Source organism: Cervus elaphus, chromosome 26 (assembly GCF_910594005.1).
Source record: "Cervus elaphus chromosome 26, mCerEla1.1, whole genome shotgun sequence".
Lineage (NCBI taxonomy): Eukaryota > Metazoa > Chordata > Mammalia > Artiodactyla > Cervidae > Cervus > Cervus elaphus.
The window spans coordinates 21559690-21581412 of record NC_057840.1 but is presented as its reverse complement, the minus strand read 5'-3'; the positions used below and the strand labels follow the sequence as shown (position 1 = coordinate 21581412).

General features: G+C 40.1%; 1 protein-coding gene across 1 annotated transcript in view; it reads left to right on the top strand.

Annotated features, from left to right (window-relative positions):
* Positions 1 to 21723, top strand: part of MAP3K5 (mitogen-activated protein kinase kinase kinase 5) — a 213345-nt gene that overhangs the window by 128851 nt on the left and 62771 nt on the right. The window contains exons 11-14 of the mRNA XM_043888113.1: positions 1656 to 1763; positions 7731 to 7780; positions 10129 to 10224; positions 14771 to 14852. Coding sequence (XP_043744048.1) covers positions 1656 to 1763; positions 7731 to 7780; positions 10129 to 10224; positions 14771 to 14852 — 336 coding nt within the window. The remainder of the gene's footprint in view (positions 1 to 1655; positions 1764 to 7730; positions 7781 to 10128; positions 10225 to 14770; positions 14853 to 21723) is intronic.

The following is a 21723-nucleotide window of genomic DNA, read 5'->3' as shown; positions in this document are numbered from 1 at the left end:
TGCATAGTTTCGATTTTATCTGTTAGAACTATTTGAGACAACAGTAACGCCATCATTTAAGAAGATAGGAGATAACCTGTGCTGTGTTTTTCTAACGTTAGATAGCATGCTCACTTCTTTAGGGGACAAGGAAAGTTCTAGTCCTCAGTGGAGTGTCTTGGGTGCTGTTTTGGGAAACTATTTTATTCCCTATTATTTATTTTGATTTCACAAACACTGGGATACTCACATTTGAAAGCACTGTTTTTACCAAACTAAGATTGAAAAGTAATGATTTTCATATTAATCAGTGCCACTTAGTTCTCTGTTGATAGGAATTTGGACCTTGATTCACCCAGCATGTTTCTGAATCAGACTGTGTTCCCCAGCGAGCTCTTACTGTTTATTTGTGGCATATGCTATCTTATTTTCATCACCAGAGCCTGACCAAGAATTCTTTATGCCCTTAAGGTTTTTTTACCCTTGATTAAAGAAAATGTTGTCTTTCTCATCCCCTTTTTCTAATTCTCTGTACCTTAACTTGAATAAAAAGAGCTGTTCCATTTTCTCTGGTATTTTATTTTCTTCCCAAATATTCCTACTTAAGACCTCACAGGAAATTTGAGCTGAGTAGGTGCCTTTAAGTGTCTGTACAAAAAGGTAATATCTGTAGCACCTTTGAAATCAAGGTAGGTGTGGCATTTCAGTGTTATTTGCTCCTAATATGATATGCTAGTAATAATGTAAACATTGTCCAGTCCTTTGATGGAGACTCTCATCCCACTTATCATATATCCTCAGATACTCTCCAAAGTAGGAGCTAGTTTTATTTCTCTCTTTTTCTCTCACAAAGCTAAATATATCATTATTGAAGATACTAGTTTTATCTTGGAGGCAGTGCAAAAACATTTTTATTATTTCATACAATTATGTCCATTTCTTTGGCTCATATATAAAACTCCTTTAATAATAGTAAAAATCTTTTCTCAATCCATTTACAAGGGTATGAAAACCATACTACTACATCTTTCTGATAAGGTGTGGCCACAAAAAAATGTAAAATAAACATGTGATAGTCTATAAATGGAATCTTATGTACATAGAATTATTTGTTCTTCTACCACACTGCTGCCTTGCTTTGACACATTTACATTTATAGAAATTGATTATGAGAAAAAAATCTGAAAAAGAATATGTATATGTATAACTGAATCACTTTGCTATACACCTGAAATGTAAATCAACTATACTTCAATAAAAAAATTAACATAAAAAAAATTAAAAAAGAGAAATACATTCTGTATTGATTGTAAATAAAATAAAAGCTTTTAAATGTGTGTGTGTGTGTGTATGTGTATATATATATATATATATATATAAAATTAGTAGAGTCCCTGGGAATAGCGTAACCAACATAAGGACTTCAAAAATTTATTTCCAGTTTCTTTAGCAGTGAAAAGTGATGCATTATTGGAACTTATGGTAACTGTTTAACACCATGAATTGCTCAGAGGCCTCATAGGATAGCAAGAATCCGAAGTTAAAACAGTTTTACTCCAGCTTTGGACTAAGCCTTATGTGTTAACCTCTTGTGTCAGTGCAGGGTTGTTATAACAACTCTAAATGGCTTAAATCTTAAGTCAATAATACTAATTTCTTTGCCTTATGTTTTGAAGGTATTAATATTAGAACCAACCAAAATCTATCAACCTTCGTATTTGTCTATCAACAATGAAGTTGAGGAAAAGACAATATCTATTTGGCATGTGCTTCCTGATGACAAGGTAAATTGTGCAGTTATTAAGACAAGAGCATTAGTAGTGAAAGATCTTATACCTTTTGGCATTTATATATTCCAGCAAATGTCTGTGTTAGTTTAGAAGAAGTAGCTTCCTGTGTATTTATTTTGGCATAGATGTATTTAGTAATATAAAATTTGTTAAATTTTGGTTATGGATTTCACCCAATAAAATATAATTCTGCTGTTTGGATTTTTATTATAGATGGCATAGCCATCCAAAGGGCACTCAAAATGGCACTATTTTTTAAAAAATAATAATTTTATTTATTTATTTATTTTTGGCAGCAATTACTTGGGAGGTTGTTCGTGTTATATTAGGGAATTGTGATTTTGCAGTTTATAGTAAGAAATATGTTTTTGATCTGGTCCCTATTTCTGGCACAGAGTTCCTAAAACCCTTGAAATTTCCTGAATGCTGAGATGACTTTTGTTATGTTATGTTGCTGAGGTAGTACCCCGAAAACACCTAAGGATGGAGCCTGGTTGCCAGGGAAACCAGCCAGTAGTTTGGAGGATTGAAACTGTCATTCCCATATCCTGACCTCTGGGAAGGGAGAAGGGCTGGAGGTTGAGTCATTGACCAGTGACCAATGATTTAATCAAACATGCCTATGTAATGAAGGCTCCAGAAAAACCCAAAAGGATGGGGTTCAGAGAACTTCTGGGTTGGTGAATACTTGGGGATTTGGAAAGATGGGTATATGTGGAAAAGGCACGAAAGCTCCAAGACCTTTCTCCATACCTTGCCCTGTGCATCTCTTTCATCTGAGTGTTCCTTAATCATATTCATGTATAATAAGCTGGTAATCTAGTAAGTAAAATGTTTCTCTGAGTTCTGTGAGCTGCTCCAGTAAGTTGATTGAACTAACCTCCAACCCGTACTCCGCTTGGAGTCGTGGCATCATGACGAAATTGATCATAACTAATATAACTTTCTATATACATCTTATTAACCTTGTTTTTATAAAGCGCAGTTTTCTCTCTGCTGTGCTGAGTTGCTCAGTCGTGTCCTCTTTGCGACCCCATGGACTGGAGCCCACCAGGCTCCTCTGTCTATGAGGATTTTCCGGGCAAGAATACTGGTGTGGGTTGCTGTGCCCTCCTCCAGGGGATCCTCCCAACCCAGGGTTCGAACCCAGGTCTCCATTAGCAACTCAGTGGACATGAGTTTGAGTAAACTCCGGGAATTGGCAATGGACAGGGAAGCCTGGCGTGCTGCAGTCCATGGGGTCGCAAAAGTCAGACAGGACTGAGCGACTGAACTGAACTGAACTCCTGCATTGCAGGTGAATCCCTTACCAGCAATGTAAAGTGTTTTCTTTACATTGTTTTAAAGTATATGCATACGCAGAAGTAGAGTAGTCATCCAGTTGAAACTACAGAATCTAAGAGATTAGAGACATGAAAATTGTTATCTGGGAGAGGAGATTTTCAAAAGCTTGATTAGAAAGAGCAGGGTTATCCAAGGACACTTAGAACAGACCGGGGCTAAAGGAATGAGTGATTAGCAAGTCCCAGAGAATGAGTAGAGAGCCAGAAGTTACTTGGAAGACAGAAAAAGAACAGAAAGTAAGCCAGGAATTTTTGGAAAATGAATACTATTTCCAGTTGTCATTATTTTTCTTTTTCTGGAGGTTCTGTGTTCAGTAGTTAGCCTTGTGTTGATTCTTTTATGTTTGTGACAACTGTAGAGACCATTTTTATGTTATGCTAAGAAATAAATATATTAGGACATAAATCATTGTCTTAAGTAGTTATAGACATAGGCTGTGAATTGTCCTGCTTCCATTTTTACTATCTTTTGATCAAGAAATATTACATTTGCTTTGTCCCCACTGCTTATTACCTTCAGTGTTAAATATGTCCCTTGTTAAAAATTTAAGCTTTTTAAAAATTGATCTGTTTCCATTTTAAATTAATGTCAATTTATTTGTTGTTCTATACATAAATGTCTATATTCATTATCCCTAGTTCTATCCATAGTGTGTTCATTACCACTGCCATTTTCTCTATTGTTTTATTTATTTCATTTATTTTTATTAGTTGGAGGCTAATTACGTTACAATATTGTAGTGGTTTTTGCCATACATGGACATGAATCAGCCATGGATTTACATGTGTTCCCCATCCCGATCCCCCCTCCCACCTCCCTCCCCATCCCATCCCTCTGGGTCTTCCCAGTGCACCAGCCCCGAGCACTTGTCTCATGCATCCAACCTGGGCTGGCGATCTGTTTCACCCTTGATAATATACATGTTTCAATGCTACTCTCTCAGATCATTCCACTTTCACCTTAAATAGAAGTGATACAAATGGAATGAGGACAAGCAATGAAGATTACTTTGTTACTATTTTACTAGTTTTAAGCAACTGTAATAGCTATAATTAAATCAAATAAGCAACAGGTTTAATAGGTTTTAATGGTAAATAAGAAGTAGATTTTTCTTGGAAGGGTGTCATAAAATGTTTAAATTTTTCCTTTAAAAGTAGAACAACATAGTGTTGCTTTTTGTTGATTATATTTATTCCTTTACTCCCTCTCCCAGTCCTTTCATTCTAAAATGTGGGGTGAATAGTTTTATGAGCTAGTGTATAATTTATATTGCTACTTTCAAAACTTTAAGATCATTATACCAAGTCCCAAGAGTTAGGGACCCTGTGGTCAGGGACAAATTAATTGAAGTCCCAGTCTTTTAACAGTTCTTCCTGGTTGCTGCTTTAAAAAATTAGTGCTTGAAGAAAGTCTGCATGTGTACATGAAAGAAAAACCTAGATTGTGGAAGAGAGAAGTTATTTGCAAGATATTTAAAATCATTGTTATTTAGAATTCCCGTCCTTTGAAATTTGAAGCTAAGAATTTCTGGTCTATCTGGTGCAGGGTCCCAGTGGAGAAGTAAGTGTCACCCCACTTCCCTTAGTCCAGCTCCGACCAGTGGCCACTCAGAGGAGACCCAGGAAACATATTAGGGGGATGTATTTACCCTAGGTTCTATATTTTGATAATATGATGCTCTCACCAATCAAGGAAGTTTTTGACTACAAAACTCCCAACTAAAAATCGCTTAAATAATAAGGAAATATTGTCTCCTATTACAAGAACTTCTGAGGTGGGTCATTGGGGGCTACTTTCAGTGGCTTAGCAGTGTCAGATTTCTGGCTGGCTTCTCTATGTGCTCTTGTTTTTTCTCTCATAGTCTTAAATAGCAGCACCAAGCATCACTCCATACAGATAGCATGCAAAGGAGGTCAGGGCCTTTCCCCGGGACCAAAAGTTACATCATGTGTCCATGCCTAAACCAATCACCAGCAAGGGAAATGGGTTTACCATGGCTAATTTAGGGAATCTGTTTCACCATCTCTAAACATTGCCACCTGCACCGGACCAACAAACGCTTTTTCTTAGCAAAGACGGAAGGGAATGGCTGTCGCCTGGGGAACCAACAGCGTCTGCCACAGTAGAATTGCTGCCGTGGTAAACAAAGAAAAAAGTCACTCATTCGTGTCCGATCTTTGCAGCCCCATGGACAGTTCTCCAGGCCAGAAAACTGGAGTAGCCTTACCCTTCTCCAGGGGATCTTCCCAACCCAGGGATCGAACCCAGGTCTCCCACATTGTAGGCAGATTCTTTACCAGCTGATCACCAGGGAAGCTGCCGTGTTAGCTCAGTATTGACACTTTGTCTTCAGCCTTGCCCTAGCTGGGGCACAGCATCTGAGGCTAACCATTTCCAAGAAAATGGTGCTTGTGCAGATCAGGTTGAGTGTTGGTTTGGGGCTTTGGGGAATTAATTATCACTCCAGCACGGCCTCTGCTCTGCCCCTTTCCCCAGACTCCCAGAGGAGCCAGGAAACGTTTACCTCACCTGTTGGCTTTATGGCTCACCGGCGCCTCTGTGTGGTGAGTCCCCATAGCAAGGGAGGTGAGGAGAGAGGACTCCTCATCCCACATCACTCCCATCTCGGGCCCTGGGCTTTGCACCACCGAAATGGAACATTCCCTGGCAGCACTCAGGGCCTTCCAGGAACCTAACATTCTGGAAATGCTCTACTTCTTTCCTACAGAACCAGCCCAGGCAATCTGGGAAATCTCTCTTTGGCTGCTCCCAGAACGGGGCTGATGGAGGATAGATTTTACCAGAGCTGTCTGGTCGGTGCTCGGCAGTGGCTGTGTCCCATCGCAGGTTGACACCCTGCTCAGCCGGCTCCGCGCTGAGCGCCCCCCTTGTGATCCGGGCTTGGCCTCAGAAAGCAGCTCAGTTGCAGGCTCCGAGGATAAGGCTGCATTGTGTGCAAGGAGTGTGCAGGTAACAGCTGCAGCTCTTGGCTCACATATTTTTAGAAGGTCACCTGAGGCCAACAGGATTTAGAAGCCACTTTCCAAATTACCAGCTGAAGCTGCAGGCTGCTATTTTAATTTAAGTCCTTCTGTACTCTGGTTAAGAAAGCGGAGTTCCAGGAGTACCTTTCTGTGGTCCCCTCCCTCTCTGGACCTCACATATAGCAACATTTGCTCTGTGTTAACTCAGGTCATATCCCCGTTACCCGACTGATGTGCACTGAAAGTAGTTTTTTAGTACATCAGCTCTGAGTTTGAGAGGATCTGTTTTTAAGATGCACGGTCCTAGCAGAGGACCAGGTGTTGTGGAGATAAATTGTGACTCTTCAAGTTGCTTTGGCCCAAAGGAAAGTTCTGGACCACCTCAGAGTCTCAGGCTTCGTTACTCACTTCACTAGCCCAGCCAAGACCTCAGCCTCTGGCAGTATTTTAAGTGGGTGGGTAAGAACTTGTTTCTCTGGTTCTTTTACATTTACAGAATTGGATTGCAATCAGAATTGACTACAGTATAGTACTTGATAAATTTAGACACATATATCAACTGCTTTATTTCAATAAAAATATTTATGTTGTTACTTCTATATTGTTGACAATAATATTTTTATAGGAAATATAAAATATTTTTATATTTTATATCTTTATAGGGAATGCCATCTATCTTGTCATTTATTTAATTTTGATACATATGAATTTAATACTGATTTTAACTCAGCTTTAGTAATAAACTCAGGAAATAAATTCCCACATTTAGTTTTCATCTTGGCCCTGCAAATCATTCATGCTTATCAAATGGTCATCAAATTTCTTATGCTCAAACTTTATTAGTATATTGAATTTTGCATAAATTAGGTCACACTTTATAGCAACGATGGACACTGTATACATGTGTCTTTACACATACATGGGCTTCCCTGGTGGTTCAGACTATAAAGAACCCGCCTGCAATGTGGGAGACCTGGGTTCGATCCCTGGGTTGGGAAGATCTCCTGGAGGAAGGCATGGCTACCCACTCCACTGTTCTGGCCTGGAGAATTCCATGGACAGAGGGGCCTGGCAGGCTAAGTCCATGGGGCTGCAGAGTCAGACATGACTGAGCGACTAACCACACATACACATACCTACTTGCTGTGCTATTTTCTGAAGAAATAAAAGCACCATTTTAGTTAGAAAGTATAACTAAAGATAATTCAGAAGTAATTATCTTTAAAACCTTGCAGAGATTTTGTTCAAATTAATGTTTTTCTTTCTCAGAAAAGAAATATCACTCAACTGTAGTAATTAAATTATTTTGATCAGGGGTTTTTTCACTCTAAAGAGGAAAGGCACAACAGTTAATAGGTTAATCTGCTAAAAGTCAAGTTTTAGAATTTAATGAGACTAATTCTCCTAGATTCTCTTGGAAGCTGTTTTATTGGAGTACAGAAATTATCAAGTACAGTAAACATCACCCTTGTGCCTTGAAAATGAACTACAGTTTCCGTCTGGATAGTTTGTCCTTGCAGAATTATGGGCTGGGAAAAATTACTCTGAGTATATTATTAATAATTAAATTACTGTTATGTTATTTCCATTTGGATGACTCAGCCTTTGTTGTTGTTCTGTCCTTGTGTTCTAGAAAGGTATACACGAGTGGAATTTCAGTGCTTCTTCTGTCAGGGGTGTGAGGTAAGTCTTCTTCATTTCGTTTACTTAGAAAACATTTTTCTAGAGCCTGAATGTCTTGAATAGGACTCATAGTCATGATTTAAAAACGCCAAGAACTTCAAGCACCCTCCTGTTGATGAAAATGCTCAGCCTTCTGCAGACTCACTATCTTCGTTACAAAAAGATTTGCAACAAAAGCTTCATGGACTCTGTAACTTGTCACCTACTTAAAATACAGTGACCGAGAGATAAGTGTGATTGTGGACCAGAGTCAAGGTAAGGAGAGAAGCGAGCTGTTGGAGGTCCCCTCCAGCTGGGGGAGCTGATGGTTTATGTTAGAGGATGATTTTTCTGGGGTTTTTTTGATATACCAGTAACTACTCTCTCTTTAGATGTATTGAAAACACATGTACCATCTACTGGATTGGGTCCTCTAGCTAATACTACCATGGTGAGATTATAGGAATTCATTTTTAAATGACTTTTCCTGAGATGTTTGTTCATCACATGTTCTTGAGGTTACTGTGGCTTCCTTCAGTTTGGACATTGCCATCATAATGCCCATGCCTGGCATTTAGAAATGAGACTTTTTCAGAGTCAAGAGCCCGTGGTTAAGTGTTTACAGAAGTTTATGAGAAACCAACTCTTGCCCATTTCAAACCAAATTAGTTGCATTTACTTCTGTTTGTCCCATATAAATAAAAATCCTGCAGACCAGTTATGCAATACTTTGTTGCTTTTGGCATAATGGTAATTGGTTTTGTTGGAGCATGAACTGGTGGAGTTGTCTGAGTCACTGATAATTGGAGTTTGCCTGGCAAAACCACCTGTTACCTTGTGAATGATGTGAACAGAGACAGGCCAGACTGACTCATTATATATTTTTCCAGTCCATGCCTTTTCAGATAAAGCATTACTCTCCTAATATTTAATTTTTAAGACCAGTCATTAGCAAGACACTGTTTATTGCTGCCTTTTTTAAGCCATCCATCTGGGAAAGTATGGTAAATATAAATTTCTCTTTGTCATATTTATTTTCCAATGAGTTAATTTTCTCTAACGAGGTATGGCATCACTCCACAGCCTTTGTTGTGACTGACGGTATCAACTTGGAATGATTATTTGTGGCTCCTGCCGACTTGTGTGTTGAGAAACTTGAGTTCCAGTGCGTGGCTTCAAAGAGATCTAACTTTTCTTGGCCTCCTCCTCTATAAATAGAAGACAAACTATAGAAAAAAATCCAGCTGTCAGCAGTTTATCTTGCATCAGCTCATTTGGCATTTATTGAACGCCAGCTATTTGTCAAATGTTGAGTCCTGTTCTGCTAAGGATACAAAAATGACTAAGACCTGAACTCTTCCCTTGAAGCACTCACAACCCAGCAGGCCAATAGACATTTAAAAGCTAATGACAGTACAGTGTGAAATTAGCAGAAGTATGTTCAAAGACCAGAGAGACAAGAGGAAATCTTTCTGTTTCAGGTAGAAGCAGCGAAGTAAGATGGAGTAAGGTCTAAGCTGGGCCTTCAATGATGAATAGAATTGCTGCAAGAAGTGAAAAATGATGTGCATTCCAAATGGAAGGAACAGCAGATGCAAAGGCATAAAATAGGGATTGGAGAACAATAGCCCACAGACCAAATATGACCTGCTGCCTGTTTTTGTAAATAAAGTTTTATTGGAACTCAGCCATATCCATTCATTGTGTATTGCCTAAGGCTGCTCCAACAGCAAAACTGAGTAGTTTGGCCTGCAAACCTTGATATATTTACTCTCTGGCTCATTACAGAAAATATTTGCCAACCCTGGGCATAAAGGAGCATGGCCTGACTGTAAACTCAAAATTGTTTCAATTGCTGTAAACTAAACAACTTGCTGAGTCCAAACCAAGTGCTATTTCATATTTCTTCACTCCTGTATGCTGTCTACGGTAATGAGCTGCTTTTACTGCTTCCACACATTGCCTTCCTAGCTTTGGAAGAATTTTATTGTTCAACAGATCTTATAGAACCAGAATCATCAGGGTCCGTAAGCCAGTTGATATGTGTGTTTTTCTTCCCAGTGCACAATTTAGCGCTACAACAGGCAAGACCTGGTCCCCACGCTAAGTTGTAGGACACGTAGGTTATGTGCCTGAAGCACCCTGAGCAGGCTTATCTGTAGATACAAGTAGGAAGACAATTCTCAGAATATTAAATAATTTTAGCACTGTGGTACAGGGAATGTCACTTTTGAAGTGCTATTTATAACATTTTGGTATAAACAGCATTGATATCATACTTGGGACTGAATAGAAAAGCATTCCTTTTTCATCACAATTCATGGAAGGTATTGAGATTACTGTGAATAATTCTCTTTTGTTTGTTTCAGTATTTCTAAATTTGAAGAACGGTGCTGTTTTCTGTATGTGCTTCACAATTCTGACGATTTCCAAATCTATTTCTGTACAGAACTTCACTGTAAAAAGTACGTATTAGTCATTGTTGATGCGTGAAAAGGACTGTTCTTACCTGATCATTATTTTTAATTAGTGAATGAACATGTAGCTCCTGTAGAGAATTCATGGCCATGTGCTTATATAAATATTTCATTTGGGTTGGTATTTTATAATTATGTGGCTTGTTTAACTGAGAAATTTGGGACCTCTCTTTAATAAATCAACCTTTTTCTTAGTCATAACTTACTTTTCCACAGACAAAACTTGAACCAAATTTACCAGTTAATTGCCAAGTCTTAGGTCTCATTTTTAAAGAGCTCATGTATTCTATGATTACCAAAATTTTCATTCTTGAATGAAATTCTCACCATTATCTACAACAGTGACGCCTAACTCTGGTTCATGTTAGAGTCAACGGGTGGGCGCTAGAAAGTGCTTGAGCTGCACCCTGGACTAATTATATTGGATTTTTAGGTGGAGGACCAAATTGAGTTAAAAACCAGTGATCTGATTTACACCAATAAAAGATAATCCATAAATCTATGAACTGCTTTGTATGTTTGTGTTAACCTCCTTGGGTATATTTCTTTTGGGCTAATAACTGAGTTCTTCCCGGTCCCTAATTGTGGGGACCTGTAGAAATGAGTGGGTCTTCCAAGGGGGCTCAGCAGTGCAGGATCCACCTGGCAGGCAGGAGATGTGGGTTTGATCCCTGGGTCAGGAACATGCCCTGGAGAAGGAAATGGCAACCCACTCCAGTATCCTTGCCAGGGAAATCCCATGGACAGAGGAGCCTGACTGGCTACAGTCCATGGCGTCGCAAAGAGCTGAATGTGACTTAGCAACTAAACAAGTAGAAGTGAGTTACAGTGGGGACACCAAAGTGCAGGAAAAGCCAGCTTGGACTGAAAATTTTGTTGGGAGTTTTTCTTATTCAAATAATCACGATTTGACCCCATTATAAATGATTGATATACTAGCTACAATATACACTCAATCTTTTTATCTTTGTACCAAAAATATGTATGCTTAGTTTATGATTCTTAGCTAAAGTTTTATCTTTACTATTGTAAAACATATAGTAAAAAAGACTTGGAAATAAGAAAAAATTCCTAGCACATGTATGGTTGACTTTTCTACTTACACTTGAATTCTCAAGGCTATTCATTTATTTCAATGATAATTATAGCTAAGATTTATGGAGTACTATATAAATCTTATAGGCCTATATCTATTTTAATCTTCAAATAAACTTTATTAGGTAGGTAACATTAATAGTTTTGTTGAAAAGAGTTAAAGAAAAAAGTAGAGTCTTGGAGAGTTTATGCTTTTGAACTGTGTGGTTAGAGAACACTCTTGAGAGTCTCTTAGACTGCAAGGAGACCAAACCAGTCAATCCTAAAGGAAACCAGTCCTGAATATTCATTGGAAGGACTGATGCTGAAGATGAAGCTCCAATAATTTGGCCACCTGACTCATTAGAAAAGACCCTGATACTGGGAAAGATTGAAGGCAGGAGGCAAAGGGGACGACAGAGAATGAGATGGTTGGATGGCATCACCGACCTGATGGACATGAGTTTGAGCAAGCTCCAGGAGTTGGTGATGGACAGGGAAGCCTGGCATGCTGCAGTCCATGGGGTTACAAAGAGTCAAATATGACTGAGCAACTGAACTGAACTGGAGAGTTTAACTAGCCTATAATCATGTATAGCCAAAAAGCATAAAATTTGGGATTTGAACGAGGCACGTGCAACTCCAGAATCCAAGCATCTAAAAATTACCTGTGCTCCCATCCCACCAGAAGTATTATTTTCTACTTAGAATGTTCATGTTAGAAAATTTTGTGTGAGTAGCTGATGGAAATCTTTACCCCAGATCTTTAGAATTTGTTTAGGTCTTTCACGTTCTTCTTCCTTTTGGTTAAATTTACTTGTGTCTTTAACTCATCAAGATCTGTCATCTTCATCAGAGCATACTGTCATTCTGATCAGGTTTGGGATCTTTTTTTTCCATGTCATTAACCTCCAAGAAATGTATGTATTTCTTGGAGGAAGTCATAAAGAAAGGAAGAGTGAAGAACTTAGCGTCACAAGCAAACTCCAGAGAGAGGCTCCCAACTCCAAAATGGACATTGTCGGGGACTTCCCTGGTGGTCCAGTGGTTAAGACTCTGCACTTCCACTGTAGGGGGTGTGAGTTCGACCCCTGGTCAGGGAACTAAGATCCCACATGCTGCACGGCCAAAATGTAAAATTAATTAATTAAATAAGGTCCCTGGGTGCTGTTCTCTTGGGCACTGAGTCCTTTGTCCTTCAGCGCATGTATTAAAAAACAAAATAAAATGGGCATTACCTATTTTGCTCATTGTCATGTTTCCAAAGGCCAGAACAGTGTTTTATTCCATTAGACACTCGATGAGTATTTGTTGGATGGATGGATTAAAAAAAAAAAAAGCACTGTATAAGAAAAAAATTGTTTTCCTTCCTATATAGGGAAAACCCCAATTCTTCCTTACTGTGTTTCTTTTCTGTGTGTCTCCTTTATTCCTCACAAAACACCTCATTTCTGATATTTCTTGTCCCCAGATGTGTGGAGATTTTCCCCCACAACAATTCTGTGTGACACCTGCCATTGAACTCCGTCTACCTGGAGGCAGAGAGATCCCCCAGGCTAAGGGCTCAGTCCCGTAAGACTTCCGGTGCCAGTTGCAAGCCCAGGTTATCACCTGTGTTTTAGACGAACCAGTTATAGCTCAGAGGTCCTGGTGACACCCTTCTTGGGTTTGATTAATTTGCTAGAGAGGCTCACAGAACTCAGGAAAGCACTTAATGTTTACCAGATCATTAAAGGACCTAATACAGATGAACAGCCAGATGAAGTGAAGGTCTGGGAGGGTCCTGAGTGCAGGAGCTTCTGTCCCTGTGGAGTTGGGGTGGGTCTCCCTCCCTGTGTGAATGTTTGCACCAACCTGGAAGCTCTCTGAATCCCTTACTATTGGTATTTTGTGGACGCTTCCTCACGTGTGCGTGTGGTCAGTTGCTCAGTTGTGTCCAACTCTTTGCAACCCATGGACTGTAGCCTGCCAGGCTCCTCTGTCCATGGGATTTTCCAGACAAGAGTACTGGCGTAGGTTGCCATTTCCTCCAGGGGATCTTCCCCACCTAGGGTCAAACCCGTGTCTCCTGCATTGACAAGCAGATTCTTTACCACTGAACCGCCTGGGAAGCCCCATTCCTCAAGTAGGCATGAACAGGTAATAACTCCACTTCCAGCCTCTCTCCCATCTCTGAAGGATGGGAGGTAAGATTGAAAATTCCAGGCTTTTAATCATGTTTTGGTATTTATGGTGATCAGTTCCCATCCAGGAATCATCCAGAAGCCCGCTTAGAATCGCCTCATTAGAACACAAGATGCTCCTGGTTCTCTATCAGTGAGGAACTTACGAAGGTCTTAGGAGCCCTGTTATCAGGGATGAGGTCTAAGACAAATATCAGAATACAAGATGCTCCTCATATTCTTATCACTCAGAAAATTACAAGGATTTTAGGATCTCTGTGCCCAGGACCTGGGGCAGAGGCCAGTATATTTGTTTTCTATGCTTTCATAGGTATAGAGATAACAGAAAAGTTCTGAGTTGTGGTAGGAAGCTTTTCTTGCCACACAGTAGCCTGTTCTTTCCTTGGGCTGACAGCATGACCTCCCCGTGAGATCATCAGCCCCTGTTCAGAGCGCCTCCCTTACTCCATGTCTGGACGAGAAACCATTAGCATCCCCTCTGGAGGGGCAGACTCAGCTAGTGCGCAGAGGGAAAATCCGTTTCTTGCCATAATTTTTTTTTTTAAGCTCTGCAATGATCTCCAGAAAACAAAACAAGAACAGTTACTGAAGAAAATGTTTATCACCAAAAGAGAGGTGGCTTCTGTCACAAGCGTAAAAGTTAGCCATTCCTGGTTCACATCAGTATTTTGCAGACTGTGTATAGGGGACCCCACAAGGATACTGAGGTGCTCAGGCAGAAGTTTCAGGAACTGAGATCAAATGTAGTGGCCAACACTGTCAGAGAGTCAGCTCAGGAGTTAGAGACACTACTTCAGAAGGTGGACGTTTCTGTTATGTCCCATTTAAAATAATAGCAGCAAATAATAGTTAATATTTAATGAGGAGTGCACTGCCTTGAGCACTTTACAAGTCATCTTCATGCATTCCCCACTTATAGTTAAAGAATGAGTCTCATTCTTGAGTTTGTCCCAAATCGTGTAAATACTCCCAATCTTGGTCTTATACACAAGTCCACATTCTTTACATTTCTCTGTCCTTGTCTAGCCTTACCATTCTGATTGTGTAACATATCATGTTACTATTATCTGAAGTGTTAGACATTGTCTGAAATTTCTGTCAAATTATACCAACCTGTGTTTTCTTTTTGGAAAACCTTATTTTTCGCACTGAAGCTCATCCTTTATTGCCTGACTCCTCTAGGTCCCAGTTTTTGCTCTAAAGTCACTTTAAAATGTGCTTGCATATATTTAATATGTTAGCTATTATGAGTGACTACATACCTATTTTCTTTGTAGGTTTTTTGAAATGGTGAACACCATTACTGAAGAGAAGGGGAAAAACACGGAGGAAGGAGATTGTGAAGGTGACTCCCTGGAGGTAATTTTTACAAAATGTCTCTTGTGGCTAACTTTTTTTTAAATGAACTATTTAAAGTTTTACTGAAGGAAAGGTGTCTATGTGTGTGTGTGTGAGAGAGAGAGAGAGAGAGAGAGCAGGCATGTTACGTGACTAGTGGTGAGGAATAGAGGGTCTAGAGTCTATCAGCTGTTCCTTGATGTTAAAAACAGCTTTGAGAATCCCTTTGGTTCAGTTCAGTTCAGTTCAGTCGCTCAGTCGTGTCCGACTCTTTGCAACCCCATGAATCGCAGCACGCCAGGCCTCTCTGTCCATCACCAGCTCCCGGAGTCCACCCAAACTCATGTCCATCGAGTCCATGAGATGCCATCCAGCCATCTCATTCCTCTGTTGTCCCCTTCTCCTCCTGCCCCCAATCCCTCCCAACATCAGGGTCTTTTCTAGTGAGTCAGCTCTTCGCATGAGATGGCCAAAGTATTGGAGTTTCAGCTTCAACATCAGTCCTTCCAATGAACACCCAGGACTGATCTCCTTTAGGATGGACTGGTTGGATCTCCTTGCAGTCCAAGGGACTCTCAAGAGTCTTTGCAAACACCACAGTTCAAAAACATCAATTTTTTGGTGCTCAGCTTTCTTCACAGTCCAACTCTCACATCCATACATAGCTACTGGAAAAACCATAGCCTTGACCAGACGGACCTTTGTTGGCAAAGCAATGTCTCTGCTTTTAAATATGCTATCCAGGTTGGTCATAACTTTCCTTCCAAGGAGTAAGAGTCTTAATTTCATGGCTGCAATCACCATCTGCAGTGATTTTGGAGCCCCCCAAAATAAAGTCTGTCACTGTTTCCACTGTCTCCCCATCTATTTGCCATGAAGTAATGGGACCAGATGCCATGATCTTAGTTTTCTGAATGTTGAGCTTTAAGCCAACTTTTTCACTCTCCTCCTTCACTTTCATCAAGAGGCTTTTTAGTTCCTCTTCACTTTCTGCCATAAGGGTGGTGTTGTCTGCATTTCTGAGGTTATTGATATTTCTCCCAGCAATCTTGATTCCAGCTTGTGCTTCCTCCAGCCCAGCGTTTCTCATGATGTACTCTGCATATAAGTTAAACAAGCAGGGTGACAATATACAGCCTTGACGTACTCCTTTTCCTATTTGGAACCAGTCTGTTGTTCCATGTCCTGTTCTAACTGTTACTTCCTGACCTGCACACAGGTTTCTCAAGAGGTGGGTCAGGTGGTCTGGTATTCCCATCTCCTTCAGAATTTTCCACAGTTTATTGTGATCCACACACACACACAAGGGCTGAAAAGCAAATATGAGAGAACTCTTAGGACTACCACGTTTTTGTCTTACTTACAGAGAGTAACTGTGCTTTTATCTCTGAGGGTGTTGATAACCCTCAATGCAAGAGTCCCAGAGCCCTTGCACGTTTTTCTCCTCCTCTGAGATATCCTGCAATTCAGACCAGCAAAATTCCGTGAAAAATCTGAATGATAGAGCCATTTGCAGCCCTCATTCGTATGCTTCCGTGGAGAACCTGAAACAATGGAAGATAAACAGAATAAAGAGAGCAGGTGATAGCACTCACCCCGATGCTATTCGTCTCCATCGCCTGTTTCTGGTGCCTCCTGGATATAGTACACTGCAGACCCCTGTTTTTCAACTGTGTCCATCTTCTCCATCCTGTCTGTCTACTGTATGTAGAAGAGTGTTCTACCACAGTGAGGACCAGTCCTGGGGAGGTTCAAGAGTGCTGACTCTCACACTGGGGCATCTTCAGTGTCTGAAAGGTGACACTTCCCCAGGCATGGCATGGGCCTCTGTTTCCTCCAAGCCCTTCCCATTTTATGACTTGGGAGAGAATTCTAAATTCAAACAATATTGAAATTTACATTGCTAATGTTAATGTGAAATTGAACTACAGCACCAGTCTGACTGGTATACTTATGTTTTAGATCACCTTAATAATGTCATCTTGTATACTAGAAGTGCACATTTTATGTATACTCTTATGTAAGCATAGTGGTAGGGTAACAATCGAAGGAAATTTAAACATAATAACCAATTGTTAATTATGTCTAGAATTAAATTCTGTAATTCTTTAGCAGTTATATGCATGTGTGTGTATGCTAAACTGTTTCAGTCATGTCTGACCCTTTGCGACCTCATATGGAATGTAGCCCACCTGGCTCCTCTGTCCATGGGATTCTCCAGATAAGAATACTGGAGTGGGTTGCCATATCCTCGTCCAGGGAATCTTCCCAACCCAGAGATCGAACCCGCATCCTTGTCTCCCATTGGCAGGCAGATTCTTTACCACTAGCACCACCTAGGAAAGCCCGGCAGTAGTATAGCTTTATTATTCCTGAATAAGCCTAAGTCTTTTTCATTTAAGTTATAAAAAGGTGATAGAGCTACTTTGGAACTAAATAATCTTGCCAATGTACTAGCTTGCTGTCTATAGAAGTAATAGACAGTATTTTGTTATGCTTAATATTTTGCAATATTATATTTTCTTATTTAAGTGATTATGTTAGAAACTAGATATCTTGACTTCCACATCAGTGCTCTTTTGACTGTACTTCATTATCTCTATTTTTATTTGGGTTAAATTTAGCATTACTTGATACATAGCAACTGCCAGGGTAAAAGTTAACAATGAAAATGAAACAGTTCCATTAATAATAAATTATGCAGTGGATAGATTGGAAAACCCCAGAAGTTATTTTACAATATCATAAATTGCTGACTTAAAAAAAAAACCAGCGATATCTATTCTTTATTATCCTTCTTTGAAAAACAATCCATCTTATGATAAACATACATAGCATAGCCAGACTGATAGCCAGGTTGGGCAAGCTTGGTCTTCATAAACTGATCGAATCATCAGTTCAGAGATTCTGCTCTAGAAACTCCTTTAACTATAGGCACAGCATAACACAGCTTGAATTCCCTTAGAATTTGTGGTGAATTACACTGGCTAATTTTTCTAAGACTAGGTCTCCTATACTGTTAGAGGGATAGGCAGATTGCTTTTCAGATAGCTCTCAAGAAGACCCAGGGTCAGGATCTCTCGATCTGTATGCAGTGGTAATCAATGGGGTGGGTCTGTGAGATACCCTTCCTGATTAGACAGTTCTCTTGCAAGTGCTGAGAACACTCACCAGCCAGATAAGGAGGGAAACATTCAGTTTTTCTTTCTAGGAATGTCCAGACATTTTAGTAGGTCTGCTGACCTCACAAAAAACAACTCATACCACAGAGCTCTCTGATTTATCAAAGTGCTCCTAACCCACTCTTCTCAAGAAAGTGTGTGCATGCTCAGTTGCTCAGTCATGTCCAACTCTTTGCAACCCTATAGACTGTAGCCCACCAGGCTCCTCTGTCCATGGATTTTCCCAACAAGAATACTGGAGTGGGTTGTCATTTCCTCCTCCAGGGGATCTTCCCGATTCAGGGATCGAACCCAAGTCTCCTACATTGGCAGACGGATGGATTCTTTACCACTGAGCCACCTGGGAGGCCTTCTCAAGAAAGTGCAGGGACACTATTCTTTTAATGTTAGAAAAACACTCATACTTTTTATACGTCATTTGTGTTCTATCAGAATAATTTAAAATCTCTGACTTAGAATGGCTTCTGCAGTATTCCCAGTGGATTGTATAGTCTATACAGTGAATTCAAGCATACTTGTTTTAAGTATTTTGGCTTAGTTTGCTATTATTGCTACAACTAGTGACGTTGCTATGTTGTAGTCTTGGGTGTTCTGGTAGCATGACGTGAATGAATGGACACAGTGATGTTCTGGGCTGTGAAGATGATGATGTCCATCTTGGCTCTCCCAGTCCCTTCATGGCCAGAGCACCTATACAATATGAGTTGTTAAATAACTTTAACTTACATTTTTGTACAACTTATGATAACTCCATTATACCCTTGATCACATTTCTTAGATATTTTCAGTATTCATAACTAACATTGTGTGTGCATCTGCCAAGTCGCTTAAGTTGTGTCCAACTCTTTGTGACCCCATGGACTGTAGCCTGCCAGGCTCTTCTGTCCATGGGTTTCTCCAGGCAAGAATACTGGAGTGGGTTGCTATGCCCTCATCCAGGGGATCTTCTGGACCCAGGATTATGTCTCCTGCATTGGCAGGTGGGTTCTTTACCACTAGTGCCTTAACATCAGATTTTTAGTATTCTAAATATTTGATTAAAATTTGTTCCTTAATTTCATTACTGCAAACTGAACTCAAACTTTGGGCTGTGAATGACATGCTGAAAATAATTCCTCCTCTTCCTATTCTTGACAGTATAAGCGAGAAGGATTACTTTGGTGTTTAAAATTTTGTATGCAGAATAATTATTTTCTGATCTTCACCTCCATTTGAGATAGAATTCAAATTGGCCCAAAAGAAAATTAAAATGTTAGAAAGATCAGATGTGCTTTTTAAATGTTTTTTAACTTTTCATGGGGTAGTGTCAGCATTTGGCAGACATTAGGTATTAATGTGGTTCCATAAACCACAAATTTGAACTAAACCTTAGACTTCCTGGTGTTTGAAAAACGTACCTGAAGTCCAAGTTAAGATTTGCTTTTCTTTCTGATTTCGAATGCTGTTTCTCTGAGCGATACAATTGTGGGAGGGATTCAGCCTTGTTTGGGTCATGGTCAGACCCTTCTTCCAATTGATCATACCTGACTCTAGTAAGATCCCTGTGCTGGGGTCAGGGGCCTTGGGTTTTGGCTCTGACTTTGCCAATAACCAGTTTTATAACTTTGGACATAATTCTTACTCCTGCTGGACTGGGATGATATCATTCCTTAAATGAGAGTTGAACAGGAAGATCTTACATGTCCTTTCCTAGCTCCTAGCTTCTTCAAAAAAAATTTGAAAATTAGTACAAACTGTACAAGGTTTCTTAAATATAGCTCAATACCACTTTCGGAGGACTTCTCTGTTTTTAAACAGAGAGAGAAACAACTTCTTTTGATTCAAGGCCATGTTTTTTATTCAGGGCTATCTTTTGAAATGGAAGAGTTATGAACCCATAGCTTAAAGAATTTATTATATTAATAAATTTACACTGAACTCATTGAACAATTGATTATAGTCAACTGTAAGGGTTTGAACACTTATCATCTGTGGTCCCTGTTTTTGTTCTCCCAGCCTTTCATGTCTATACTTAGAACAAGGGCATCTACACAGTTACCCAAGCCAGATACCTCAGAGAATCTCTGCTCCAGTCTATGGCCAGTGTTTCTTCCAGCCCCTTCCTTCCATTCAATCACTCCTCTATCTCAGGTCCTCATCCTCTCTCATATGGCCTGTTGTCTCTCCTGCCATCAATAACACTGGCCCTGCTGTCACTGGAGAGATCTCTCAGGCAGATTTAATCCTGTGACTTCCCTAATTAAAAAGCTTTTTTATTTCCTTAAGTTTTTTTTTTAATAAGAGTATAGTTGATTTACAGTGTTATGTTAGTTTCTGCCACCCAGCAAAGTCAGTTATACATGGACATGTATCCACTCTTTTTTAGATTCTGTTCCCATGTGGGTTGTTACAGAGGAATGAATAGAGTTCTCTGTGCTATTCAGTAGGTTCTTATTCGTTGTCTATTCTGCATATAGTGGTGTATATATGTCAGTTCCGCGCAAGTTTTTCTACATCTGTGACTCAACTTCTGTTTTGTAAACAGGCTCATTTGCACCACCTCTTTAGATTTCACATAAGCCTATGATATTTGTCTTTCTCTGTCTGACTTAATTCACTCAGTATGACCATCTCTAGGTCCATCCATGCCACTGCAAAGGGCATTTTACAAAACAAAAATAAAAATCTTTGATGCTCTTCTTTCTAGAAGAAGATTTCTGCACCACACAATGTTCTCATCTCTCTGGCTGTAACCTACCCTTCCTTTCCAGCCTGTGATCCTCCAGTGCCAGACTCCTCTCCATTATTCCATCAGCCACGCTGGTCCAGCCTCTGGACTTGGCATGCGGATGCCCAGCCCCACATGCTTGTTCTGCTTTGTCCTACTTGGTGAGACTCTACTCTTAAGTTTTTGAGATCCAACTCAAGGGTGCTTTTTGCTTTGAACCGTTTTCACCACAACTTTTCACTTTTCTCTGCCCTTACAGCATTTTTGCCCCGTCCTCTGCCCTGACTCTTCTCCTTTCCCTGTAATTCAGTAGCCTGCCCTGGACTCTTTTCATCCCGAGGCGGGACTGTGGCTCTCTTTCCCTTTTCACCCCATCGTCTTGCAGGGATCAGGCCTCCAAGCAGTTCATTCAGAAGGCTTAGAAGGGTTTGAAGCTGAGGAGTGACAAAACCAGAGTTGTTTAAACAATATCTCAAACTGGGAGGAAAGGCATATAGATTGGAGGAGGGCAGAGTAAATGCTGGGAAATGAGCTTGATGACTGTTTAATCAATGTGAAGTCAATGAAAGAATGAATATCATAATCAAGCTGAATACCACAATCAAGCCACTCTCCGCCCATTTGCTTCATCTCTCCCTCTCTTTAAGTTTTTTGGAAGAAACCGTAAATTACTGAGTTCCTTTGGTGTTCAGTACAGAGTATGCTGTCTTCCTCCTCATGCCTCTTCCAAACATACATATATTCCCCCTCCCTTGTCCCGTCCTGCCCCTTTTTCTTTTATGCATTTATACCTCACTGTTTTCTCAAAATGGGCAAACAATTGACACAAGCCTCAAGTAATCATAGCAGCTGGCCCTGTGAACCTGTTTCTATGTAGTTTCCAGGCTGCTTAGAGAGGAAGTTGCCCCCTGTGTGATGGATTAGGAACAAGTAAGATAAATGAAATGTTTTCCTTTCACTCAAACATCTGCTGGATGATGCAGCCTTACCATTTCTTTTTTTG